General features: G+C 42.0%; 1 protein-coding gene across 15 annotated transcripts in view; it reads right to left on the bottom strand.

The window, feature by feature from the left end:
* Positions 1 to 25,047, bottom strand: part of PFKFB4 (6-phosphofructo-2-kinase/fructose-2,6-biphosphatase 4) — a 113,672-nt gene that overhangs the window by 16,009 nt on the left and 72,616 nt on the right. For 12 of the 15 annotated variants that reach the window (XM_042861726.2, XM_024099973.3, XM_065551279.1 and 9 more), the window contains 9 exons: positions 24,721 to 24,787; positions 22,295 to 22,369; positions 21,058 to 21,114; positions 20,426 to 20,547; positions 18,334 to 18,541; positions 17,352 to 17,498; positions 15,602 to 15,706; positions 5,470 to 5,599; positions 5,001 to 5,063 (listed from right to left, as the gene is read on the bottom strand). In XM_042861726.2, the coding sequence (XP_042717660.1) occupies positions 5,001 to 5,063; positions 5,470 to 5,599; positions 15,602 to 15,706; positions 17,352 to 17,498; positions 18,334 to 18,541; positions 20,426 to 20,547; positions 21,058 to 21,114; positions 22,295 to 22,369; positions 24,721 to 24,787 (974 nt within the window). Of the gene's footprint in view, positions 1 to 730; positions 1,309 to 5,000; positions 5,064 to 5,469; positions 5,600 to 7,438; positions 8,170 to 15,601; positions 15,707 to 17,351; positions 17,499 to 18,333; positions 18,542 to 20,425; positions 20,548 to 21,057; positions 21,115 to 22,294; positions 22,370 to 24,720; positions 24,788 to 25,047 lie in introns of those variants that run through there. The other 3 variants (XR_010589112.1, XR_010589113.1, XR_010589111.1) reach the window with 2 other exon arrangements.

Genomic DNA, 25,047 nt, shown 5'->3' with positions numbered 1-25,047 from the left:
CGGGCAACAGAATTTGGCTTGCAGGCAGCCATGGTAAGACACAGTCTTTTGGCTTCTTTAACCTTCATTACATGTGGGAATGATTTCAAACAGCAGTGCCCTCATTTCCCATACCAACCAGCCATTGGGTTGGCCATTTAAAAGGAGGAGGGGCTGAGGTTTTCGGGTTAACGTGCTGCACAAACCCAACTAAACCCCCTCCACACACACACTCAAGTCTCTGGGATGATCGCTTCACCCCTCCCCCCACTGAGTGGCTAACATTTCTGTTCAGCCACAGCAAACAGCCCAGCAGGAACAGGCACCTCTGAATGTCCCCTTAATAAAATCACCCTATTTCAACCAGGTGTCCAGGAATGATATCACTCTCTTGAGGACAACACAGAGAGATAAAGAACGGATGCTGTTTGAATGCCAGCAAACGCCGGGACCATATGCTGCCATGCTTTGTTATGCAATGATTCCAGACTACGTGCTACTGGCCTGGCGTGGTAAAGTGTCCTACCATGGAGGACAGAACAAGGCTGCCCTCCCCAGAAACCTTTTGCAAAGGTTTTGGGAGTACATCTAGGAGAGCTTTATGGAGATGTCCCTGCAGGATTTCCACTCCATCCCCAGACATGTTAACAGATTTTTCCAGTAGCTGTACCTACTGCGAAAGCCAGGGCAAATTAATCATTAAACACGCTTGCTTTTAAACCATGTATAATATTTACAAAGGTACACTCACCAGAGGTCCCTTCTCTGCCTGGTGGGTCCGGGAGGCAGCCTTGGGTGGATTCATGGGGTACTGACTCCAGGTCCAGGGTGAGAAACAGTTCCTGGCTGTCAGGGAAAACGGTTTCTCCACTTGCTTGCTGTGAGCTATCTTCCTCATCCCCAAAACCCGCATCCCTGTTGCATGCTACTCCATTGACGGAGTCAAAGCACAGGGGTGGGGTAGTGGCGGCTGCACCCCCTCGCATGGCATGCAGCTCATCATAGAAGCGGCATCTCTGGGGCTCTGACCCAGAGCAGCCATTTGTCTCTCTGGTTTTTTGGTAGGCTTGCGTCAGCTCCTTAAGTTTCACGCGGCACTGCTGCGGGTCCCTGTTATAGCCTCTGTCCTTCATGCCCCTGGAGATTTTTTCAAATGTTTGGGCATTTCGTCTTTTGGAACGGAGTTCTGATAGCACAGATTTGTCTCCCCATACAGCGATCGGATCCCACACCTCCTGTTCGGTCCATGCTGGGGCTCTTTTGCGATTCTGGGACTCCATCATGGTCACCTCTGCTGATGAGATCTGCACTCACCTGCAGATCGCCACGCTAGCCAAACAGGAAATGAGATTCAAAAGTTCGTGGACCTTTTCTTGTCTACCTGGCCAGTGCATCGGAGTTGAGAGGGCTGTCCAGAGCGATCACAATGGAGCACTCTGGGATAGCTCCCAGAGGCCAATACTGTCGAATTTGACCACACTACCCCAAATTCGACCCGGCAAGGTCGATTTCAGCGCTAATCCCCTTGTCTGGGGAGGAGTACCGAAATTGATTTGAACAGCCCTTTACGTCGAAAATAATGGCTTCGTCGTGTGGACGAGTGCAGGGTTAAATCAATCTAACGCTGCTAAATCCAACCTAAACTCATAGTGTAGACCAAGGCTAATATTGAGAAACCCATTTGCAACTAGTAATGAGAGAATACACTGGGCCAGATGGCCATATCCTGCAGAAAACCCCATTAAAAGGGCCGGGGGTGAAACTCTGTTCCTCAAGGAAGAACCCTATTAATTTTTCCACTGGCACTCTCATCCCCACACACAAGCAGCAAAGGGTTCAAACCCCTGATATTTTACTCCTGTGGGAATTCTGCACTACTGTGCACATGCTGAATACACGTTCCCCACAGAATTTTTTTCTCTGAAGAAAATACATTCTGCTGGAGAGGTACTGCAGTTACACCTTTTGCCCACCAGGGGCTGCTCTGGCACCCGAACAGAGGGCAACTGATTCTGGGTGGGAGCAGCCCTCTGCCAATAGGGAGGAGATGAGGCTGTGTTCCACACAGCACCCTACCCATGGGACCAGGTGAGGAGGCACAGAACATGGAGGGGGATGGACAGAGCGAGGGTGCTGACAGACTGAGGTTCAGAAGGGCTAGTGGGGGGACAGACTGGGGCAGGGGCTGAATGGGAGTGAGGATGCAGGGGTACATGGGGATGGGAGAGGAATGGTGGCTGAGTGAGGGCGCAGAGACACATGGTGATGGGGCAGATGTGCCTGATTGAATGGGAAAAGTTAGGAGTCAGCCAGGGTCTGCATAGGTGAGACTCCCCAACTCCCTACCAATCCCTCCCCCCAAAAACCAAACTGTTCCATACTTCTTCCACCCATACCCAACAGCCCTCCAGGTTCACTCCCAGGCTTCTTTCCAGCAATTACTTCCCTCTTCCTTAGCTCCTCCATTACTCCTGACTCCCCCAAGCCTTTGCATTGCTTCTGAGGGGGTGCAGGAAATACATTTCTGTATTGTAGTTTAAATGAATTATTACTTAAAGTTCTGTACTAATATAACTAGTAAGGAATCTATTTGTCAAAAACATTGTCTGGATTTTTGTTGTCTCTATTGTTACAGACATACTTGTTGACAGGTATTTTTAAATAAATTACCAAAATAATTGAAACTGGCTTGATTATATTGTGTTATTTTGACAAATAAAATACGCACAATTTTAAAATAAAATTTTAATTTTTTTGGCACAAAATCCCCCCAGGAGTAATATGTGCAGCTGCTGGGGAACTGTTCGATTCTAAAACTATTTCCACAGAGGTTTCTGAGCCTTCTGCTCCCCTGCCATTAACTGAGAGATTCTCTCAGAGCCCCAGACTCCCTGCCTCGTCTCCTTAAGGGGGGGTTCCAAAAGCACAGAATTTTGTATAGAAGTTAATATAGCATCAGATGGTTAACTTTTAAGCAGATGCCTCGGGGTGGGTTGTAGGGGAGTGTTAAGATAATAAGCATAGCCCATCTGTCCATCCCCACTAGTCACTAGGGATGAACACACTGCCAAGTAGGATTCTTGGGGAATGATCTGACACATAGCAAGTACTTATGGGAACTAACATAGTACAATTACACACATAAGAAAGGGACTAAGACATGTTAAGTTCAAAGCACTAGGTAATGACAACTTACTAGGGGACAAAGGTTTCCCAAACACATGAAACACACATGGTTATTAAATATCTCATGCTTTTTCACATCTTGTCTCATGGAATCCAAGTGACGTATCAATATTAGTTTCCCAGAAATATTAACAAATTAAAATGTTTATATATTTTAACTTCTGAAGACAAATGTCATGGTTTCAGTTGGTGAAATTACTAAAAAGTAGGTTATGCTGCACCTATCAATCATACAAATACAAAAATCCATCCTCATAAGCACAGCCTTCCTCCTATTTTAGTCAACAGGAGCTAGAGGGGGTCTCATTGTTAATTCTGTTTTCCTATCTGGTATCTTAAAATACTGTTAATAACATTCAGGTCCAATGTCCAAATACAGACTACAAAGTACTCAAAATCACTTAACAGTTCAGTACAATTTCTATATGAAACACTAGAATAGTTTGGGACTGGTAACTTGTACAAGATGCCTTCCTTCTCCGTTAAGATATTTTTAAATATCAGAACTCCCAGCACATCTGCCTTGCAACTTGTTATAAATGATTTTGGACACCAGGTGTCACTAAAGTGAAGAGTTCTCTTAGCTTGTTTAAAAAGCAAGAATATTTTAGATCATTGTTATGAAATCTATAAAAATCTCTTTTTTTTTCCAGATATGAATTCCCCTGGTTTTTAACAACTATTTCCTTAATCTTACTTACATCTGAACAGAAGCCAATTTGGGTTTGTTTTTGTTTAAATTGGATATATATATATTGTTTAGCCTTTGCCATTTGAATTCCATCGTGTAGTTAAATTGTCAAATGATTTTTTGGTAACTTGTTCCCAGATAAATCGTGAGAAATTTTTCTCCATCTACAATTAATTTTCTGAACAGTGATTAGCCATCACTGTGTAAAATTAAACAATTATTCTAAGGACAATGTAATGATGCATATTAAAATAAGACATGCTGAATCCGGATTGAGATGCACTTAATCTTAGTAGTAATGAGTTTATGAACTGTGTCTGAAAAACCACTCTAGAATTTATTGAATTTTATTTCTTGTATTCTGTAGACTTCTGGTAAATCTAAGAGTTTAGATTTGCTGAAAAACAATCTAACAGTAATAATTGTTAATGAAGACACAGCCAGGAAAAAAGAAAAAAAAATATTTTTTTTTTTTTAAAGAGAGACCATAAATAAATACCTCAGAAAAAACAACCAGCAGACTCTTTGGGGGTAAAGTTTGACAATTACCAAACTCCCATTTTATGAGCAACCTTCAGAATTTCACTTGCTTATTTTTAATTAGCAGGGATATTAAATCAGTGCCCAAAGGACCCAACCAGCATTGGGGTCCCCTAGAGCTGGCACAGTACAAACATAGTCAAGGTTTGCTTGCTGGTTAAGTTGGTGAAATATCATCTGGACTAAATTAATGAAATACACACAAGAAAGTGTACACACACACACACACACACACACACACACAAATTGGTATTTTCATATCTTCATTATTATACACTTTTCTGGTGTAATCAAAACACACAAATACATATATGCACACACCCATTAATTTGGAAGGGAGTTACATGCATATATAAGGACAGAATTTGGCCCTCAGCATTTATAGATTTAACTATTTATTTTTCCAATAAAGGAAATTTGTAAAGATGTTTCACAAAAATGTGTTTTGACTAAATAATTTTATTGATATTGGGAAAGAAAATTAAATAAGGACTTCTCCTTAAAGTTATACTGGAAAGGACTTCACTTTATGTATCTTTATTTTAATAAAATCAAGGGTGGAATTTGATAATAGCATGTTTACAAAAAAAATGTTTTAACTTACCATAAGCCACTGGGGTTAGCTTTAAGACACTATGGAGTGGGCACTTGAGATAAGGCAGTTGTTCTGAGAAATTGAAAAACAAAAATACATATGAAACACTGGGAACAAGAAAATTCACTTAGCTGTAATGTTTGTTATATTAAAACTATTTAAAAAGCTTTTCTTCCTAAGTGACACTGAGACCTGTTTTTTGGTTAAGCAAAAAAACATTTGTGTATTCAAAGACAGGAATTGTTAAATATAAATCACACACCAGGCATGCAGAAAGGTAGGTCAGCCATGAAAAAAAATTCAACTTGCCTATTCACCCAGGGGAAGTAAATTATCGTGTTAGAATTTGCTGTGACATTAACATCGCATCAAGAGAAGGGTGAGCTTTGTGCCTGGGCTGCATAAGTTGCCAAGACCATTTGCAAGGCTAAGGTGGACCCATTGTATTAAAACATCAATACTGATTAAGGGCATATACCTGCAGTCTTGTCCAGAAAGTAAGCAAGCAGACAGCGCATAACTGCTTGGTGACATATAACAAGCACATTTTCCTGCCTTTCCAGCTCCATGATTACTGGCTCCAATCTCTGAACGAGATCTTCATATGACTGGAAAACAAAAGCATATTGAGCAGTCAGAGGCTTACTTAGGCAGGAATTACTGCACAGTCAGAAGGAACAACTAATAGTTGTTTTATAAACATTTTATTAAGACAGGATATTGACCAGAAAGGAGGTCCTACATCTATATAGTGCACTCCACGAAAGAAAAATAAAAAAAGTTTACAATTTTTTTTACTCTGTAGAGGAAGTGGTTTACTCATTTGCCATCATCTCTGAAGCCAAATTATCACTCAACCCTCTCAAATATAGAATTTTACTATTAATATTTATCTGAAAATTCCCTCTATTTGCATGAACTTCTATACTTTGATGTACTCTTACTCATACTTTTTTGGTTAGTTTGTTTTTTAACTTCAGTTTCCCATTCATGGGATATCCTATGCTGGTAATTTATGGCCTGATCCTTCCAAATACCAAACCTTTCATTATTAATTTGGTTGCTAGGTTCTCTTCCATCTTACATTTTTTGACTCAGATTCAGAAAAGCACCTTTTTTCAGGACAGCATTTAAGCATGCCAACTTGAAGTCAATGCAACTTTAGCATGTGGTTAAATGCTGTACTGAACAGAGATTAACACTAACCACACACTAAGGAAGACTGACCAAAGTCAACGCGTGTTTTTGTTTCTTTGTTATTTCCCTAGTTTCTGGATTACGCCTGCTCAATCAAACTAAAAATTAAAAATTAAAAAACCCTAAGCTTGGTCTCATCTTAGGCAATCTCTACACTAGCACTTTTGTCAGGAAAACTTTTGTTGGTCAGGGTATGAAAAAAAACACACACTCCCACCCCCCGGCCCCGAGCAACATAAATTTCACCGACAGAAGCACTGACACAGCTACTGCTGCTTGTTGGGGGTGATTTAATTATTGTCAGCACAGAGCAGCTACACGGGAGAACTTACAGTGACGCAGCTGCAGCAGTACAGCTGTGCCACTGTTAAGATCTCTAGTGTAGACATAGCCGTAGTCAGTTAACACCATAACCCTTCTTGTTTGGGTCATCTTAACCACAATTATTTGACTTCTGCAAGAAGATCCTGAGGGTGATAACATTTATGTAGCTGCTCTATATTGGCCTTTAAAAAAAAAAAAAAAAAAAGGTTAGAGTCTGACTTTGATACAAAAGTGCCCCATGCCTAAATGATTATTTAAACAAAAACATATACCTTTTAAACCTGTAAGTTACCAGTGAGTAGTGACTAAGGCACCATCTACAATGGCAAGTTTGTGCGCAGTAAAGTAACTTTGAGCACTGTAATTCCTGAGGTGTACACACCACCAAGCCACTTAGTGCACAGAAACTGCGCAGATGCAACGCTCTAAAAAAAAACCACCTCGATGAGAGGTGTAACGCTTTCTGCGCCATGGTTACAGTGCTGCTGTGCCAGTGTAGACACCGTGGTGATTACAGCGCTGCGATTGGCCTCCAGGCGGTGTCCGCAATCCCTGTTCTCATCTCACATCAGTTTGAACTCTACTGCCCTGCCCTCAGGGGACCAACCATCAGCCCCATCCCATACATTCCTTTGCAAATTTGAAAGTCCCCTTCCTGTTTGCTCGGTGATGCATGCAGTGGTCTCAGCGCATCTTTCCAGGTGGCCATGCCTGCTCCATGCACCAGGCGATCCCCCGCTTGGAGCAATGCTGAGCTGCTGGACCTCACTGGCATTTGGGGAGAGGAGGCAGTTCAGTCACAGCTGCACTCCTGCTGTCAGCGTTATGATACCTATGGACAGATTTCTAGATGCATGATAGAAAAGGGCCATGACCGGGACCCATTGCAGTGCAGAATCAAAGTGAAGGAGCTGCGAAATCCCTACCACAAGGTGCGGGAGACAAACCGCCACTCCGGTGCTGCGCCCACAAGCTGCCGATTCTACAAAGAGCTGGATGTAATACTCGGTGGTGACCCCACCTCCACTGTGAAGTCCACTGTGGATACTTCGTTGGCTTCACTGCCAGTCAAGAGTGGACCAAACCAGGAGGAGGCAATCTTGGATGAAGAGGAGGTGGGGGAACCAGTGGCAGAGGATGACTCGGAGGCCAGAGATGCATGCAGTCAGGAGCTCTTTTCTACCCTGGAGGAGCCTAGCCAATCAGATCTTGGCAAAGCGCAAACAGGAGATGAGGCCCCTGATAAGTGGATCTGATTTGGGGAATTGCTGAAGCAAGTTGTTGGGGTCAGGAGGGTTGCAGAAAGCGGCTTGTCTCCCATCTCATGACTAGTTTGAGCAGTGGAACAGGCTGTTGATACACTCCTTCACTTCACGGGAATCTCCCTCAGAGATCTCCAGGAACTCTCGTGGAGATACTGGGAAATCCACTCCCGCAGGTTCCTCGGCAGAGCTGCTTTGTTTCTTGCCCCATTCACTGTAACTTTCCCGCGCCACTGTGCCGTCATGGGGGGAAAGAGGGGAGAAGGGGGGAGGTATTGTTGCACACAGGCTAGCCGCACAGATGTCAGAGGGCAGAAGCCGCAGGCTTGGAGAAGACCCTCCCTTGAGTCCCTGTTCACCTTCAGCAGTAAGATATCTTCCATAATGATCACCTCCTGTGGAAAGTGTGGGGACAGGAATGATTATCAGGCTCCCCCAACAGTGCTGGCTCTCCCCAAGTGCCCAAGAGCCAACATGCCCAGTGTACAGCAGGGTCCGAGAACAGTGATTTACCCTGCCCCTGCGGCTACTCACCATTTTGGGGGTCTTGTGACTTATGTGCGCTTGCCTGGGGTCAGCCAGTTAGTGACAGGTGTGAGTGTAGTGGCTGTTTTAAAGCACTGAAACGGTGTTGTCTGTGTTGCAAACAATACTGCTTCTGTAAAATGTTGCATTTAAACTTTACAGAGATGACTTTGGGAGCACAGCCTCCTTCTTTGTTATTGGCGGCAGAACGGTTGTAAAGAATTAGAAAGCGTCCAAGAGGAACTAAGGAGAACTTTATGCGTGAGGTTATGATGCACTCCACTGTCGAGAAAAAGGAATTGAAGGAGTGGCGGGACAGCGAGAAGAGGGAACGAAAGGAGAATGCGGCACACTAGAAAGAAGCCACAGAGCGGCTCTTAACAGTTATGGAATGGCCAAGCGGACACGCTCCAGGCAATACTAGCTCTTCAAACCGAGCAGCCCCACACCTGCCCTCCCCTGCAGCCGCTGTTGCAAAACTCTTTCCCATACGCTCCCCACACACACCGCCAACACACTCTTATCAACCTCCTGGCTCCACTCTCTACCCGCAGCATTACATTCCTCCCTCCTCACAGTCCAGCAGTGTGGACTCCCAATACTCACTGCACTCAACACCCATCCATCTGCAGTTTGGCCCTGCTGAAGTACAGCACTCGCTGCATCGTACTCCAAAGGAGAAGGTTGGGTATGATCCCTGGACATACACAAATCAGTAGCCGTCCTAGGACCTCTCCCTCCTCTTGAGACCTTCCATTCCCCCATTCCTTCCATTCCCCCATCCCCGCTGATGAATTTTTTTGTTTGATTCTCTCCTTTGGTTGTTGTCTTTCAAAAAAAGAATTGTGTTGGTTTGAAAGCAATCTTTATTCTTCTATTAAGTGAAAGCAAAAAGAGCACTGCAAAGCAACATGCAATAATGTTAAAGCCCTGTGGCGGGGCAACGACTCACTGGCACAGTGCCTCCTGCTGGTCGTCCAGGGAATTGGCGTTTCCAGCCTCCGGAGTGCCCTCTGCCGGCCAGTGTCCCGCTTGCCGCTGGGCCCCGAGTCCCTCCTGGACCCCGGTGCCCCTTTCAGGGGTGCTGCCCCCTGACAGTACCCCCACAGATCTGGGTCTCCCCTCCCCGGGGAACCCCCACCCTCTATCCCCACCTCACCTCAGACTATGGCTACTGCCAGTCTCGACCTAGCTCCTGTTCACCAGGACAGACTGCAGTGTAAATGCCACTCATCACCGGCAAGGGGGGTTTGGACCTGCTGCCCCTCTGCAACGAAAGTACTCTTTTCTAGCCTTTAACAAGGCCTGCAGCCTGGGGGGGGGTTTCTAGGCCGGAGCTCCCCAGCTCCTCTGGCCTTCCCCGAGCCCTGCTCCAGTCTTGGTAGCCTCTCAGCTTCCAGGCAGCCAGGCCCTTTCCTCTCTACTGCTAGAGAGAGAGAGAGAGAGACACACAGACAGACAGACAGACAGACACTCTGCGTGCTCCTGGCCCAGTGCCCTCTTATAAAGGCCAGCTGGGCTCTGATTGGGGCGTAGCCGCATCTGTGGCTGGCTCCCCAAACAGACGAGGCTTTCTTCACAGCCGCAGCCCTCATCAGGGCTGCTTTTAACTTCTGTTCCTCAGGAGTGGGGCAGCTGCCCCACTACAAGCTCCTTCTTGCATCATGTGCACCAATCACTTCCTAGCATTACAAGTACTGCAATCCCAAGCATAGCAACAAATATTAGTGGCTTTCAGCTTCAAATTGCTGCCTCAAAGCAACCCTGATCCTTATGGCCCCACACTGTGCCCCTCTAATAGCCCTGGTCTCTGGCTGTTCAAACTCAGCCTCCAGGCATTGAGCCTCTGAGGTCCAGCCCTGAGTGAAGCTTTCACCCTTCCCTTCACAAATATTATGGAGCTTACAGCATGCGGCTATAAGCATAGGAATATTGTCATCGGCCATGTCCAGCTTCCCATACAGTCATCACCAGCGGGCTTTTAAACGGCCGAACGTACACTCCACAGTCATTCTGCACTTGCTTGGCCTGTTGTTGAACCACTTCTTGCTGCTGTCAAGTTGCCCTGTGTATGGCTACATGAGCCACGGCATTAAGGGGTAGGCGCGGGTCTCCCAGGATCATAATGGGCATTTCAACTTCCCCTATGGTGATCTTCTGGTCCACGAAGAAAGTCCCTGCTTGCAGCTTCCTGAACAGACCAGTGTTCCGAAAGATGCGTGTGTCATGCACCTTTCCAGACCAGCCTGCCTTAATGTCTGTGAAACGCCCACAGTGATCCACAAGTGCTTAGAGAACCATTTAGAAATACCCCTTGCGATTAATGTACTCGGTGGCTAAGTGGCCTGGTGCCAGAATTGGAATGTGCGTGCCATCTATCGCCCCTCCGCAGTTAGGGAAGCCCATTTGTGCAAAGCCATCCACAATCTCACGCACGTTGCCCAGAGTCACGGTCTTTCGGAGCAGGATGCAATTAATGGCCCTGCACACTTCCATCAATATGACTCCAACGGTCAACTCTCCCATTCCAAACTGGTTAGCACCCGATGGGTAGCAGTCTGGAGTAGCCAGCTTCCACAGTGCAATTGCCACGTGCTTCTCCAGCAACAGGGCAGCTCTCATTCTCATGTCCTTGTGCCACAGGGCTGATGCAAGCTCATCACACAGTCCCATGAATGTGGCTTTCCTCATGCGAAAGTTCCGCAGCCACTGCTTGTCATCCCAGACATGCATCACGATGTGATCCCACCACTTAGTACTTGTTTCCCAAGCCCAAAAGCGCCCTTCCACTGTGATCAACACCTCCATGAATGCCACAAGCATTCTTGTGTCAGAGCTACTATGTGTGATGAGATCAATGTCACACTCCTCTTGCCTTTGTAGTTTAAGGAATAACTCCACTGCCACTCGTGATGTGTTGGTCAGTGTGAGCAGTATTCTTGTCAACAGCTCGGGATCCATTCCTGCAGCCAGAAAGAGGTAGGGCAGGGTGCACAGTACACAAACCATTGAAAGATGACGCCAAATGTGGACGGAAGTACAAGGATTGCTGGGATGCGAAGCAATGCATCACGTGGCACTGGAACAGGACCCAGGATGCCGCGCAACTCCTTCCGCCTTCCCACAAGTCTTAGCAGCAAAAGAGAAAGAGGTGCTCTGTGGGATAGCTGCCCAGAGTGCACTGCTCTGAATAGCACCGCAAGCGAGAACACGCTATTGCGCAGGCAGCTGTCAGCATGAACACACAACAGTGGTTTTCCTTTGGCGCTCTCTGAGCAGTGCTGTAACTTTGTCAGTGTAGACGTGCCCTAAAACTTGTTTTCATCTCATGTCCATTTGTTGATCTTCTACCCATATTACACACAAAAATAAATAATAATAAAAACAATTCAAAATAGTAAATTTACTTTACTATTAAAATAAGTCCCACTCTACTAAGACAACTGAATTTCACAGAGAGTGACAGCCCTAATTGTGCTTGTTGATTTGAACACGTAGAAAAGATAACATTCTCTATCAAACTCTATACACCTTTTTCACAGAAGCTACCCTGTCACCTCTAAAAGGTTGTCTCTCAAGTTGACTGTTACAAGCACACTGACAAGACACTATAAGGAAATTTTCATTGCCACCGCCCACTCTGTACCTGCTGCTTTCTTAAGCAATGAATTCACACACATAAATACTTTCAATAGTTCTTGTGTGTATGATAAAGCTAAAATATAAATGGCATGAACGTTTACAACTTTATTTATTTTGATTTTGGCAACAGTAACACTGAATATATTCCAACCTGGTAATACTGAATGACTCAGCTTTGCTGTTATCACCAACAAATACATTTATTTTGAGAAATTAACAAAATACATTAATCACTAAAAGCAATGAGACAGTTTGAAAGGTTTGTTAACACTGGTCTACAATTTTTGAGAAGTCGTCTGCTTCAGAGATAAAATGTGCTATTTATTATGTATTTTGATATGCTGAATTCAAATATGACAATTAAAACAACTGATTGGCTACTGTTTCGAAGATATTTAAGTTTTTACATTTTATGTCTATGTATATTGTGTAGATAGTAGAGATTTAATCATAAATTGTAAACCTAGGTCTTTTCATGTGTTTATGGTTGCTTTACATGACAATATTTCACCTGTCCTGTTTATGCAACACTTTAAAAATCAGCAAAAGGCTTATATAAATAAAATTTATTATGAAACAAAAGGCAAAAAACTTATGTACATAGTTTAGTCCTATTCAGTGTCTACTCGGCGCTTCTTGGCTTGTCTCTTGTATTCATTAAATGGAGCATCTCTTGTCACTGTCCAGCAATAGTCTGCAAGCATTGATGGGCTCCATTTGCCTTGATAGCGTTTCTCCATTGTTGCAATGTCCTGGTGAAATCGCTCGCCGTGCTCGTCGCTCACTCCTCCGCAGTTCGGTGGAAAAAAATCTAGATGAGAGTGCAAAAAATGTATCTTTAGTGACATGTTGCAACCAAGGCTTTTGTATGCCTCGAGGAAGTTTTCCACCAACAACCTGTAGTTGTCTGCCTTGTTGTTTCCGAGAAAATTTATTGCCACTAACTGGAAGGCTTTCCATGCCGTCTTTTCCCTGCCACGCAGTGCATGGTCAAATGCATCATCTCGAAGAAGTTCACGAATCTGAGGACCAACAAAGACACCTTCCTTTATCTCAGCTTCACTTAACCTTGGAAATTTTCCACGGAGGTACTTGAAAGCTGCTTGTGTTTTGTCAATGGCCTTGACAAAGTTCTTCATCAGACCCAGCTGATGTGTAAGGGTGGTAACAAAATCTTCCTTGATTCAACAAGTGGTGGATGCTGAACACTTTTCCTCCCAGGCTCCAATAACTGTCGGAGTGGCCAATCTTTCTTGATGGAGTGGGAATCTCTTGCACGACTATCCCATTCGTAGAGAAAACAGCAGTACTTTGTGTATCTAGTCTGTAGACCAAGCAAGAGAGCAACAACCTTCAAATCGCCACAAAGCTGCCACTGATGTTGGTCATAGTTTATGCACCACAAAAGTTGTTTCATGTTGTCATAGGTTTCCTTCATATGGACTGCATGACCAACTGGAATTGATGGCAAAACATTGCCATTATGCAGTAAAACAGCTTTAAGACTCGTCTTCGATGAATCAATGAACAGTCTCCACTCATCTGGATCGTGAACGATGTTGAGGGCTGCCATCACACCATCGATGTTGTTGCAGGCTACAAGATCACCTTCCATGAAGAAGAATGGGACAAGATCTTTTTGACGGTCATGGAACATGGAAACCCTAACATCACCTGCCAGGAGATTCCACTGCTATAGTCTGGAGCCCAACAGCTCTGCCTTACTCTTGGGTAATTCCAAATCCCTGACAAGGTCATTCAGTTCACCTTGTGTTATGAGGTGTGGTTCAGAGGAGGAGGATGGGAGAAAATGTGCGTCCTGTGACATTGATGGTTCAGGACCAGAAGTTTCATCTTCTTTCTCTTCCTCATCTGACTCAAGTGAGAATGATTCTGGTGCATCAGGAACCGGCAGTCCTTCTCTGTGGGGTACTGGGCGTATAGCTGATGGAATGTTTGGATAATGCACAGTCCACTTTTTCTTCTTTGACACACCTTTCCCAACTGGAGGCACCATACAGAAGTAACAATTGCTGGTATGATCTGTTGGCTCTCCAAATCATTGGCACTGCAAAAGGCATAGATTTCCTTTTCCTGTTCAACCACTGGCGAAGATTTGTTGCACAAGAGTTGCAGCATACGTGTGGGGCCCACCTCTTGTCCTGATCTCCAATTTTGCAGCCAAAATAAAGGTGATAGGCTTTCTTAACCATAGTGGTTATACTGCGCTTTTGTGATGCAAAAGTCACTTCACCACAAACATAGCAGAAGTTATCTGCACTGTTCACACAAGTACGAGGCATCTCTGCTCACTTTGGCTAAACAGAAATGTGTCCCTTTGCAAAATCAAACACTGACAAATAAGAGAGCACGACACTGTATGATTTCTAGAGCTGATATAGGGCAATTTGTTCAGCAGAGTGATGTAAGCTTCGTTATGATTGCATCGTCCATGACTTCTAGGAATACCATGATGCAATTCATATCATGTATGAGGCAATACCAGCTTCAGATTGCATCATTCATTGTTTTGCCTAAAAAGCAAGTACTGTCCAAACCCTGTCATAGATTTATTCATAGATCCAGTCAAAGATGTATTTTAGTCATTTCTGGTTTAAATTGAGATCCCTTCCCTTTATAACTCACTTATCCTCCGCCATTCCCAAGTCAAGGGTCGTATATACTGACCCAATAACATATCTTGAAAATTAGAGCCAATCAACAATTTTAAGCATCATTTTCGTTCTCAGTGACCCAGAATTAGTAAAGTTTGACTGCATTTATTTCAGAAGCATTTTGGCTGTCGAGTAGTGTAATCTTTCAGAGTAAGCACTGATGTAAAAAACCAACAGTCCTTGTTTGAGTAGATTAAAAACTTTTCAGTTTAGTGACTGTGTCATTACTAAATGGATTACTCACATCTAGAAGAAAACACTTTATCACAAACCTATTCTGGGCATGATGATCACTCAGACTATTGATGGAAGAGAGCACCAAAGCTTCATTTATGTACCAATGAAGTCCACTGCACTCTTCAGAAACATCACAACAGGTGTTCTAATTGCTTCCATGAATCCTAATCTTTAGCATATAAAGACAGACCATATGACTATCCATTAATTGCCTCAGTTTAATTATATTAGTCTCCTTATAAAAATGCTAGCAGGTTCATTTTTGTTTCTGAAGTGCAAGACTTGCTAGATTACAAGGGAAGCCAATGTGTCTACAGATTTACACAGTATTGAACAAAAATGCACGTGATATGTGACATTTACCACACACAAAGATGACAATTATAAATAGTCTTGACAGCATATAGCTGCATGTCTAATAATAATAAAACCTGCTCAGCCACCTTGTGAAACAACCAAACTATCAATATAAAATTAATGGTAACATACGAAAATCCTTCCAGGCATATTTCCAAATATGGTATTTATTTTAAAACCAAAAAACCCATAAATCTTCATCAAGGGTGTATTCAGCTAAAAGGTTTTGGCTAAATAAGAGCTACAAGCTCCTATAGTCCTTCCACCTGGCAAGGAAAACAACATATTACTCAATTTTCTTCAAGATACCTAGTATCTTAGAAAACATGACGCTCTCTTAACCTTAAAAAAAAAAAAGAAAAGAAAGAAAGAAAGAAAAACAGCAGCATACCTCCCCCTTAGGGTATCTGTATCTGTATTTGTCTTGGTCTCTCAAAGCAAATTCAAGAGGATAGTTTTCCTGAATTTCTTCATATGTCATTTCTTCACAGACTCCCTAAGGGTAACAAAAACAAAAGGCTCACAATATCCATGAGAGTCATCAGGCCCATGGGCATATCAGTAGATCTTTATCTCCCATACCCACAGTGGCAAATTTGGAGCTTCTATGTAATAATGTATTAATCCTATAGGTGACCTAGTCATTGACATAGACTGTGTCAATTTCACAATCATATTGAGGTAGAAGAATATTTATTATCCACATATACTGCTTTTATTCAATGCAGGATGTCCTCAGAATGATGACAGTAACTCCCAGATAAGAACATCCCAGCACACACTTAACAGACAATTGGGAAAGCTACCAGTTTCAAGGATCCTACATGTGGTCTCCAAAGAAACTTCAAAATTTATAAGTATAAGTGCCTTACAATGGTAAACAAGTGACAAGTGCCAAATATTAAAATTTTCTCTCTCCTAAGAACATGCCTGAAATTTTGGACCTAGAATTATATTGAGTGTCCTTTTTATTAGCCTGGTCCAACACACAACTTGATGGCATTTCTCTGCTTGCCTATAATGCAATAACCTTTGAATGTTGCATATGATCCACTAAAAAATTTCAAGGAACATTCTAGATATCAATGGGCAGAATGCTATTGATTTTGTGAAAAGTCAGAAAACCAGACGGGTGAAATGAGGGAACATGCAGAGCTACTAGCTTCAATCAAGTCTGCAATTCTCTACATATCAAAGAACTGGTTGACAGCAGCCATTAACACCTTTAACCTAACAATACTCTCCCTCCCCCATCTCAGCTCTGCTCATGGCCCCCATAAGAGTTTAAAATGCAGACACCCTAAATGACTTATCTCCCAGAAAGGGGGAGGGGAGGAAGACTTAAGAATGGTGAGGAGGAAAAGGGGACTTGAGCAGGGTGGGAGAGAGAAAAGAACACCACAGCGCCCCTAGCAGCAGAGAGGGAGCTTGTGAGGGTGGCGAAGGTGCCCATGCTCAGCCTACAGAAGAAATTAACTGTGTGACTGTTACGGGGTGCTCACCACACCCTGCTGGGTTCAGCCTCCTGGCCCCGCTCCCCAGTGAGTCAGGACCACTTCAAGCTGGGGCAACACCCATGCTCTTTATTACTGTGTCCGGTCCCCACCACCAAGCTCCAACTATTTACAGAGTATTTACAGGTTTGGCCTAGCACAGGCCTCAGTGGCAACAGGGTATCAGGCTCCTGGCTCCTTCTGAGCCTACTCTCCCCTCCTGGTCTCTGCCCCCTGCCCTCCAACTCACTTCCTCTCTAGCTTTTAGCCCCTGTTAACAAGGCTGGCAGGTGTGGCCAGTTTCCAGGCCAGTCCTAGCTAGTGGCTCAGCCCCAACCCATTTCCCCTGATTGGGGCTGGAGTGGCAGGAGCTGATTAGGGCTTCTCCTGTAGCACCCTACCACAGTGACCCTTTAAGTTGCATACCGTTTAACCAAGACTAAGTCTAAATTCATTAGGGCACCTTTTACTAAAACATTTAACACTGTTAATGGGGAAAGGGCATAAGCCTTCTGATCTCCAGAACCATAATACTAATTACCTTCTAATCCACACAAACCCTATTACTGCACAATAAAGTACTCCCCCCATCTGAAACAAAACCACTTTCTTGAATAGTTACAAAAACGGAAACGCGGGAGAACTTACTGCATCTATTTCATTCAAAACCTTCCACTGTTCATAAGGCACTCCCAAAGCCTCCGCAGTTTGAATCGTCCTTTTCATCTGACTGGTCCAAACTTTCAGATCCTTGATGTTTTGCTCATTAATGAACTGCGCCAAGCTCTTGGCAAACTGAAAAAGACATTAGAGGTTGGATGAGGGATCAGTGCCAATATACTGTGCTTGAGTTGGAACCCAATCGGTTCTTGTCCCTTATTGCAAGTTCATTATGTTACTTTAAAAAGGTTCTTTAGACTTTTCTTAAGAATATGACAGTTCCTGTTCAGCAATGAAAAGATGATACAAAGATGACAACAATCCTATTTGGTACCCCACTCCAGCCCCAAAACAACTTCCCCTTCCATCTTCACCTTACAAAGGTTCACAGGTGTCCACCAACTAAGGAGCGCCACAGGTTTAAAAATCAAAACCCAACTTAAAATAAGGACTCCTTGAAAAGTGCTTTGAGCTCAAGGTTTATACAAGTGTATCAGAGAAGAATGAAAATAGAAGCCATATATGAAGAGCTACCAGCAAACTACAATACAACTTGCCCATTCAAACCTCTTACCCACTTGCATGACATTACAGTCAAGGTAAAAGGGATATTTATGTTTGTTATAAGGAAAGGACAGAGGAAAGAAAGGAAGCTGTAAGAGATGGTCAACAACATAAGAACACCCATACTGGGTCAGACTAATGGTCCACGTAACCCACTATCCTGTCTCTGGCAGTGGCCAGTGACAGATGCTTTTAGAGTGAATGAACCGAACAGGGCAATTTCAAGTGATCTATCCCGTCATCCAGTCCCAGCTTCTGGAAGTTGGAGGTTTAGGGACATCTGGAGCATGGGGTTGCATCCCTGACAACAGCCATTGATGGACCGATCCTCCATAAACAATAATTCCAACATCCACCCACACAAGGACACCATTTGTTTGAAGTTACTTAATAAAAATGATCTTACCTCTTTCCCCCTAAGGGACAGTCCAGTGTCTCCTCCTATCCTCCCTTTCAGATTCAGTTCACTTTCTCCATGTCGACAGAGGTAGATCGAGCGAGGAGTTACGTGGATATTCATGAGGTAGTAGACAATCCGGCTTTGGATATGGTCCATTACTCTATTCACAAGGTAACTCCTTCCAACATCCATGATTTTAATATAGGAAAGATCCCTTTCATGGTAAACAAATGAGACTCATAAATCATCATTTGGTTTCCTCTCTCCTCTAACTTGTACCAAGCCCCACCAACAAACATCACCACTCAAAAACAAAAAGGCAACTGCCAAAGAGACCACAAATTGAATAAATCTTCAGATATATGAAAATATATAATATCAGTTCAAAAGGGCTAATCTTCATTATAAATCCTCAGCCTTGATGCATGGCAGCAAAGTATTGTCAACAGAGGTGCAATGAACTCATGCAAACAATTTTCTCCTCACATGTAAAACTCTTCTCTCTCTCATGTCACACCATTCTGTACCACTTCACTTGTGCACTGCCGCCCAGCTAGATCCTCAAAGGCAAAGCCCTTCATTGAAAGGAAGATTCAGGAGCAGTCCCAGGAGAAATTCTGACTTGCTCATGTAAGCCTGACACCATTCTGCAAATTGCAGCTGTTGCTCCCCACACCTAATAGATGTCCGGTACAGAAAGGGATTGGAGCCACCGTCACATCCACATGCCTCACTGACCCCTTCTAAAAAGGGTCACCAGAAGAGCTAGCAATCCCAGCCACCTTGTGGATGTCTCTTTGGCCAGCCCCACTCCCACCCAAGTTCTACCCACTCACATTGGGTAAGGTACAATCTGACTCATATTATCTATTTGTTTTCCTCTCCACTCCCATCTCCACCAACTTGTATAGTCGAGCTAACAATTTTGAGCAACATTCAACTTAGCAAAAAACAGGTTTCAGGGTAGCAGCCGTGTTAGTCTGTATCCTCAAAAAGAACAGGAGTACTTGTGGCACCTTAGAGACTAACAAATTTATTAGAGCATAAGCTTTCGTGGGCTACAACCCACTTTTTCGGATGCATATGGTGCCACAAGTACTCCTGTTCTTTTTTAGCAAAAAAGCGTGTCAAGATTGGGGAGCCTAAAATTAGCCTTTTTGTGTTTTGTCCATTCAGTTGAGAAACCACATGATTAAAAAAAAAAAAGATAACCTATTATTAAATGCAGTAAGGAACAACCACCATCACTTAATCTCTGAAAGCATTTGCTGACGTTAATCATTACTGATCTGCACAGGCACAAATATCATGGCTCTTAAAGACATGATATGCACAGATAGATCTGACAGAAGCAGCTTGTCACTGCTCACGGTCAATTACACTAAAATGATTTTTCAGCATGGCAACAGCCACAAAACAAACAATGAGAAATTTACTGAGAGGATGAGTCTAGCATAAAACCCTAGGAAGAAAGCTTGAGTGCTGGTACTGGGATGTACCATGACAAAGTTCTTCCCACAGTTTCCAGACTCTACCTTAATCTCACAGTGTGTTAAATGTGAATGGTAAGTACACCTCATTTAAAACACTGAACAAATGAGTCTGGACGTCAAATTTCTTAAGACTAAGGCATTCAAAGTTGCCACAGGGATTTAAGAGTCAATGTGACTTGTGCTCTTAAATCACTTAGGCCTTGCCTACCTAGAGGAAACGGACCAGCAAAAATATTCCAGAATAACAATTCCACTATAGCTATCCTGGAATACTATAGCTATTCAGGAATAATTTCCCCATGTGGACACTATTCTGAAATAAAAGTGACTTTATTCTGATTATAGCAAATCCAGAGTAATTATTCTGGAATAAAGCACAGGGACGGCTATCGTGGAATAGTTATACCAGTAAATTTCCCCGTGTAGGCAAGCTGCTAAGGCCTTTGAAAAATCTCTCTCTAAATTGCCAACAGATGAGATAGTAAAACAAAAAAACAAAAAAAAAATGGTGACATATTTCCATGACAATGAGATTGAGTACACATTCCCTAATGTAATGTCATGAAATAAAGTGGTTGTGACCACAGTATTATTCTGCCACTTACTTGTCCAGAGTTTCATCTAGCATCTCATATGTGTTCTTGTAGCACTCTATTCTTTTCATGAAGTCTTCTGTAGCTTCATCATTACTACAATCAACATAATCAGGACTGCCAAGTTTCACTTGCTATTTAAAGTAAAGATAAAAGAGCACATGCATTTTTTCCCCATTTTCAGCAAAGTTTAAAGACATTTTAACCAAATGTGTGTAGCAATGGATGGCTGTTTTTAATTAAACCTAAATTCCGTACTTACTATATAAATGGGTAGGAAAACAAATCAAAAGGAAAAAGGAGATAAATGATGTTTCTTTTCTTTTAGGAGTCCTGCTAAAATAAGCCACTCAAAGAACAGCCTATTTAAAGGTATATTAAAGAAAAAACAGAACCCACGTGAAGGGTGACCCAACTGCCAAATAATTTTTCCTTTTAAAATAAAATGAAAGGGTACAGTTTTATATTACTGCCATGAAATTACATTCTTGTTCTGTACTTCAGCAAGACCAGTGTGAAAGGAGAGGGAAAATGAGACTAAATGAAAGGTAATATTAAAAAAGTCATCATCATATGGCTGATTTTAGAGACGCTACAGTGTCTCCCGGCTTCAACCAATTTAAGAAAACTTTTCTATAACTCACCACAATATTTGCAGCAATGACCTCTGGATCTACACATACTGATTCAACAAAGAACGTCTTTAATCCAAACAGGAAATCACATGTAAGGAAGGAGGGAAGAAGGGAGAGACCTTAGAACTGCTCCAGTAATTGACAACACAAACCCACAGTTTCCACCAGTTCATGTATCAAGTCTTGCTAATTATGCCATGCTTCAAACATTCCTATGTCGATTTAGGATTGGTCTTACAGGGTACTCAATGCCCCACTAAAAGTTGAGGGTGCTCTGCACTTTGCAGCATGAGGCTCTATAATTTTCCCAAGCACCTTTCAGTAACAGAAAGCTTCTATGGCAAGAAAATTCAGATTGGCAAAGAAGCGGAAATGGAGAGTGGAAGAAAGTGAATCAGCACTCCTAAAGGTAATTGATACCTTTGAAATAAAAGCATTTTGGTGTTAAAACTAACAGAGCAGCTCTTACGTATGAGATGTACATGACATGCTTTCCCAAAGATCTATGGAGAAGCTAGATCAGGGGGAAAAAAACAGACTACTAGGAAAATGCTGAATGACAAAAAATCCTACACCCAAATAATACAGTCTTTTAAATAGAAACTTATGTGAATAAAAACAAAACAGAAAACCTCTTTCCATTTATCAAAGTAACTAAAGGAAGGCAGTGACAGGACCTTGTTCAGAACAGAATCAGAACTGGGCTAATGACAACCATGTTTGAAACAAGTATCAGGGGGTAGCCGTGTTAGTCTGCATCCACAGAAACAACAAGGAGTCCGGTGGCATCTTAAAGACTAACAGATTTATTTGGGCGTAAGTTTTCATGGTTAAAAAACCTCACTTCTTCAGATGCATGGAGTGAAGAAGTGAGGTTTTTAACCACGAAAACTACGCCCAAATAAATCGGTTAGTCTCTAAGGTGCCACCGGACTCCTTGTTGTTTATGTTTGAAACAGTTATTGCTAACATTTATATGAATAACATTTATCTGTTATAGGAAGCCAAAACATAAAACAGGGCTACTGATTAATTTCACCAGGATGAAAACAGCATTCTCAGGGGGGGAAAAAACACCTTTCTAAACTCGTCAGAAAAAATGTGCTAGATTTCTACTGGCCAACATCATTTAAAAACTTAGTTGCTGTTAGCACAATTCTGATCAGAATGTCACTAGAGCACAAGACAAAACCACGCATCCACATTAGTCAGATTAATATCCCAAGCATCTTAGCTATTGACTCACCTTATAGCCATTCTCCTCACCAAATCTGAAGATGGTTTCTCTGCGTTCTCGTGTTGTGTTTGTAGCATCAAAAACCTAAGACAAATGACAGAGACAACAGTATCATAGTAGAGTCAAAATACTGCCACATCTTAACAACAGCACTAAACAATCAATAAAAGTTTCCAAGTCCTTCAACTTAAAAAACAAACAAACAAACTCTATAAACAGGAATAAGTCATTCCCAGGAACAATGTCAAAAACTTTGCTGGCACTAGATTATGGCCATAAGAATTCTGAACAAATAAAATAGCACCTGGGTTGAGAACCCACTGTTCTGAAGCATCTCTACCTGTCCTAGTAGTGAAAATGTCAAGTTACATTTCTAAAGTGGCCTCCACTTTCAAAAAGTAAATGCCGCACAGACACACACAATCTAGTTCAGTACTGCTGATGATTAAAGCTGGAATTTTTCAAAGGTGCCTAATTTAACATGCCACGTTTTTAAAAATTAAAAGCCTCACAATGTTATTCACTTCAAGAACAAACATGATGAGCATGATCTCATGGGATCCTGTTCTGCTCTCTTGTACTTATGCCATGTACCTCCCATACATTTCAATAGCTGCATATACTCCTACTCTTGTTTTAACAGTATACAAAGAGGTAAACTTATTGGATTTCCCTGTAGAAGTTTTCCAGCTGCCAAAAGCTTTCAGAAACTAGATAAGATGGGAAAACCTCCATAAGAGAATGTGATTATCCATATAAAAACTGAAAAGCAAGTCTGATGTAAAGAGAGGTTCTGACTATAATAAATGGCATGAATTATACTCCATTTATAATGACTTTAGAAATCATATTCATAATTTTCCTATTCATAAGCAGAATGTACATGGTGAACATTATTGTGAGATAACTGCACACACCTTGAGTATATCGCAAAATGGGTAACTAAATGCAAAATATCTTCAGCCACATACATTCTATTATGCAAACTTTCATGTTTGTTGAGACTTCTATGAAATGGGTTGCATTTGGCAATTTATTTTGATTTTTAAAATTGAGCATAAAAAGTAAAAAAAGGTCCTTTAAATAGCATGTCCTATTTTTCAACACTCCAAATAGCAGGATAAAATTTAGCTTCTTCTAATTTTTTTTTTAATACTAAGAAATAAAAAGATACCTGCACTACTATGAACTCACAGACAGACTGAGTTTTTAAATAAATTCATATTGCACATGTTCTAATGGAAAAACTGTTTTGGCAGATAAGTATACACCTTATTATATAAACAATCACTACATTAGTCAAAACATTAAATGTACGGTAAAGTGTAATGATCAAAACAGAGAGCAGGTGCCTTGCATAACTTGTAAACCATACCCATGAATTGTAGGTTTTCCTAATAGTGAAACAGGCATCAATTTCTTCATAGGCAACATTTAAATAGTATATAAGATATAAAATGTTATTTTGAGTCCCAAATTATGGCTTAAATTTACAATAAAATGCTAGTTTGACTAACTCACTGAACACTGAGTGACAGCTGCACATGTCAACGGTCTCAAAAACAGAGTTCAAATTATGCAGAAACCTTAATAATTCCCCAGAGGAAACAAAATTAAAATGTCATTTGAATGAACAGCCCATGTTTTGAATCCTTTGCATATTACTGGCATTAGATGAGCAGAGATTCTAACAGCCAAATTTTACACTGAAGATTCAAATCTCAAAAACCAAGCCAATAAGTTACAACTTAGTAGAAAGTAAAAGCGTGTGTGCATGTGCATTCCCAAGTAGTTTTCCATTAACAGTTATATTAACTGTGTTCCAACAGGAGTTTGTGCCATCACTGATCAAACTGCCAGCAAAATTAAAAACACTATGTGCAACATTGGTGGCATTAACTTTAATTGACAACCCATTGAGTGTGGTCCACTGGGTTTTATTTTCACAAGGGAAGAAAATGTTCAGCAGGTTTGTCCTACTTCTTCTCAGAGGCATTTTTAGAGTGTCAATAACACTAGTATTAAGTCACTTCTTTTAGGAAAAAATTTAAAACATTTTTACCTTTGATTTAAACATTGGAGTAGGATACCAAATGGTTCTGGATGCATCTATATTATGATTAAACAGGCTATTTTACCATATAAAAGCACAGGCACTTTCCTCAGCACTAGCACAGCTTGGTAGCATTAGACATCACCCACACATTTCTAAGGGAGGCTGTTTCAGGATTTAATTATGAAAATATCATGGTTTTCCTTTCACAAAATGACCATTGCAGCAGCAACATAAATCCAGTTTCCATTTACAAAGAAAATGTAAGACACACAATGAAATGATTCTGGACTGAATCAGATTATGTATAATCCAGGACAAGTTGGTGATTTTGCAGAGACCACACTCCAAGAATTTGCCTTCAAGAAGACAGAAAACTTACAGCCACATGCCCATTTTCTTCACTGAGGTACTGCTGGACATCATTCAGAGCTGCTAAGGCACACTGTCTTAAAGGAAAAAAGACACATGCTAGTTTAACTAATTTAATTATCCATAATTATGCTTAGCACTACACAACTCTTTGCTTTCAAAGTGCTGAAGAAACATTAGTCAGTCATCAATATATTTGATATGTACTATCTCCACATTACAGGTGGGGAAATGGGCAGAGAGGTGAACTGACTCGCCCAAGGCCATAGATCACAGGCACGCAGCTTTGGACAAAAACGAAAGCAGACATCCTCTGGTAATCTGACACGTTGCACAG

The sequence above is a fragment of the Chrysemys picta genome, chromosome 7 (assembly GCF_011386835.1).
Source record: "Chrysemys picta bellii isolate R12L10 chromosome 7, ASM1138683v2, whole genome shotgun sequence".
NCBI lineage: Eukaryota > Metazoa > Chordata > Testudines > Emydidae > Chrysemys > Chrysemys picta.
Note: the sequence above shows the minus strand (reverse complement) of the source record. Positions and strands in the feature narration are given on the sequence as shown.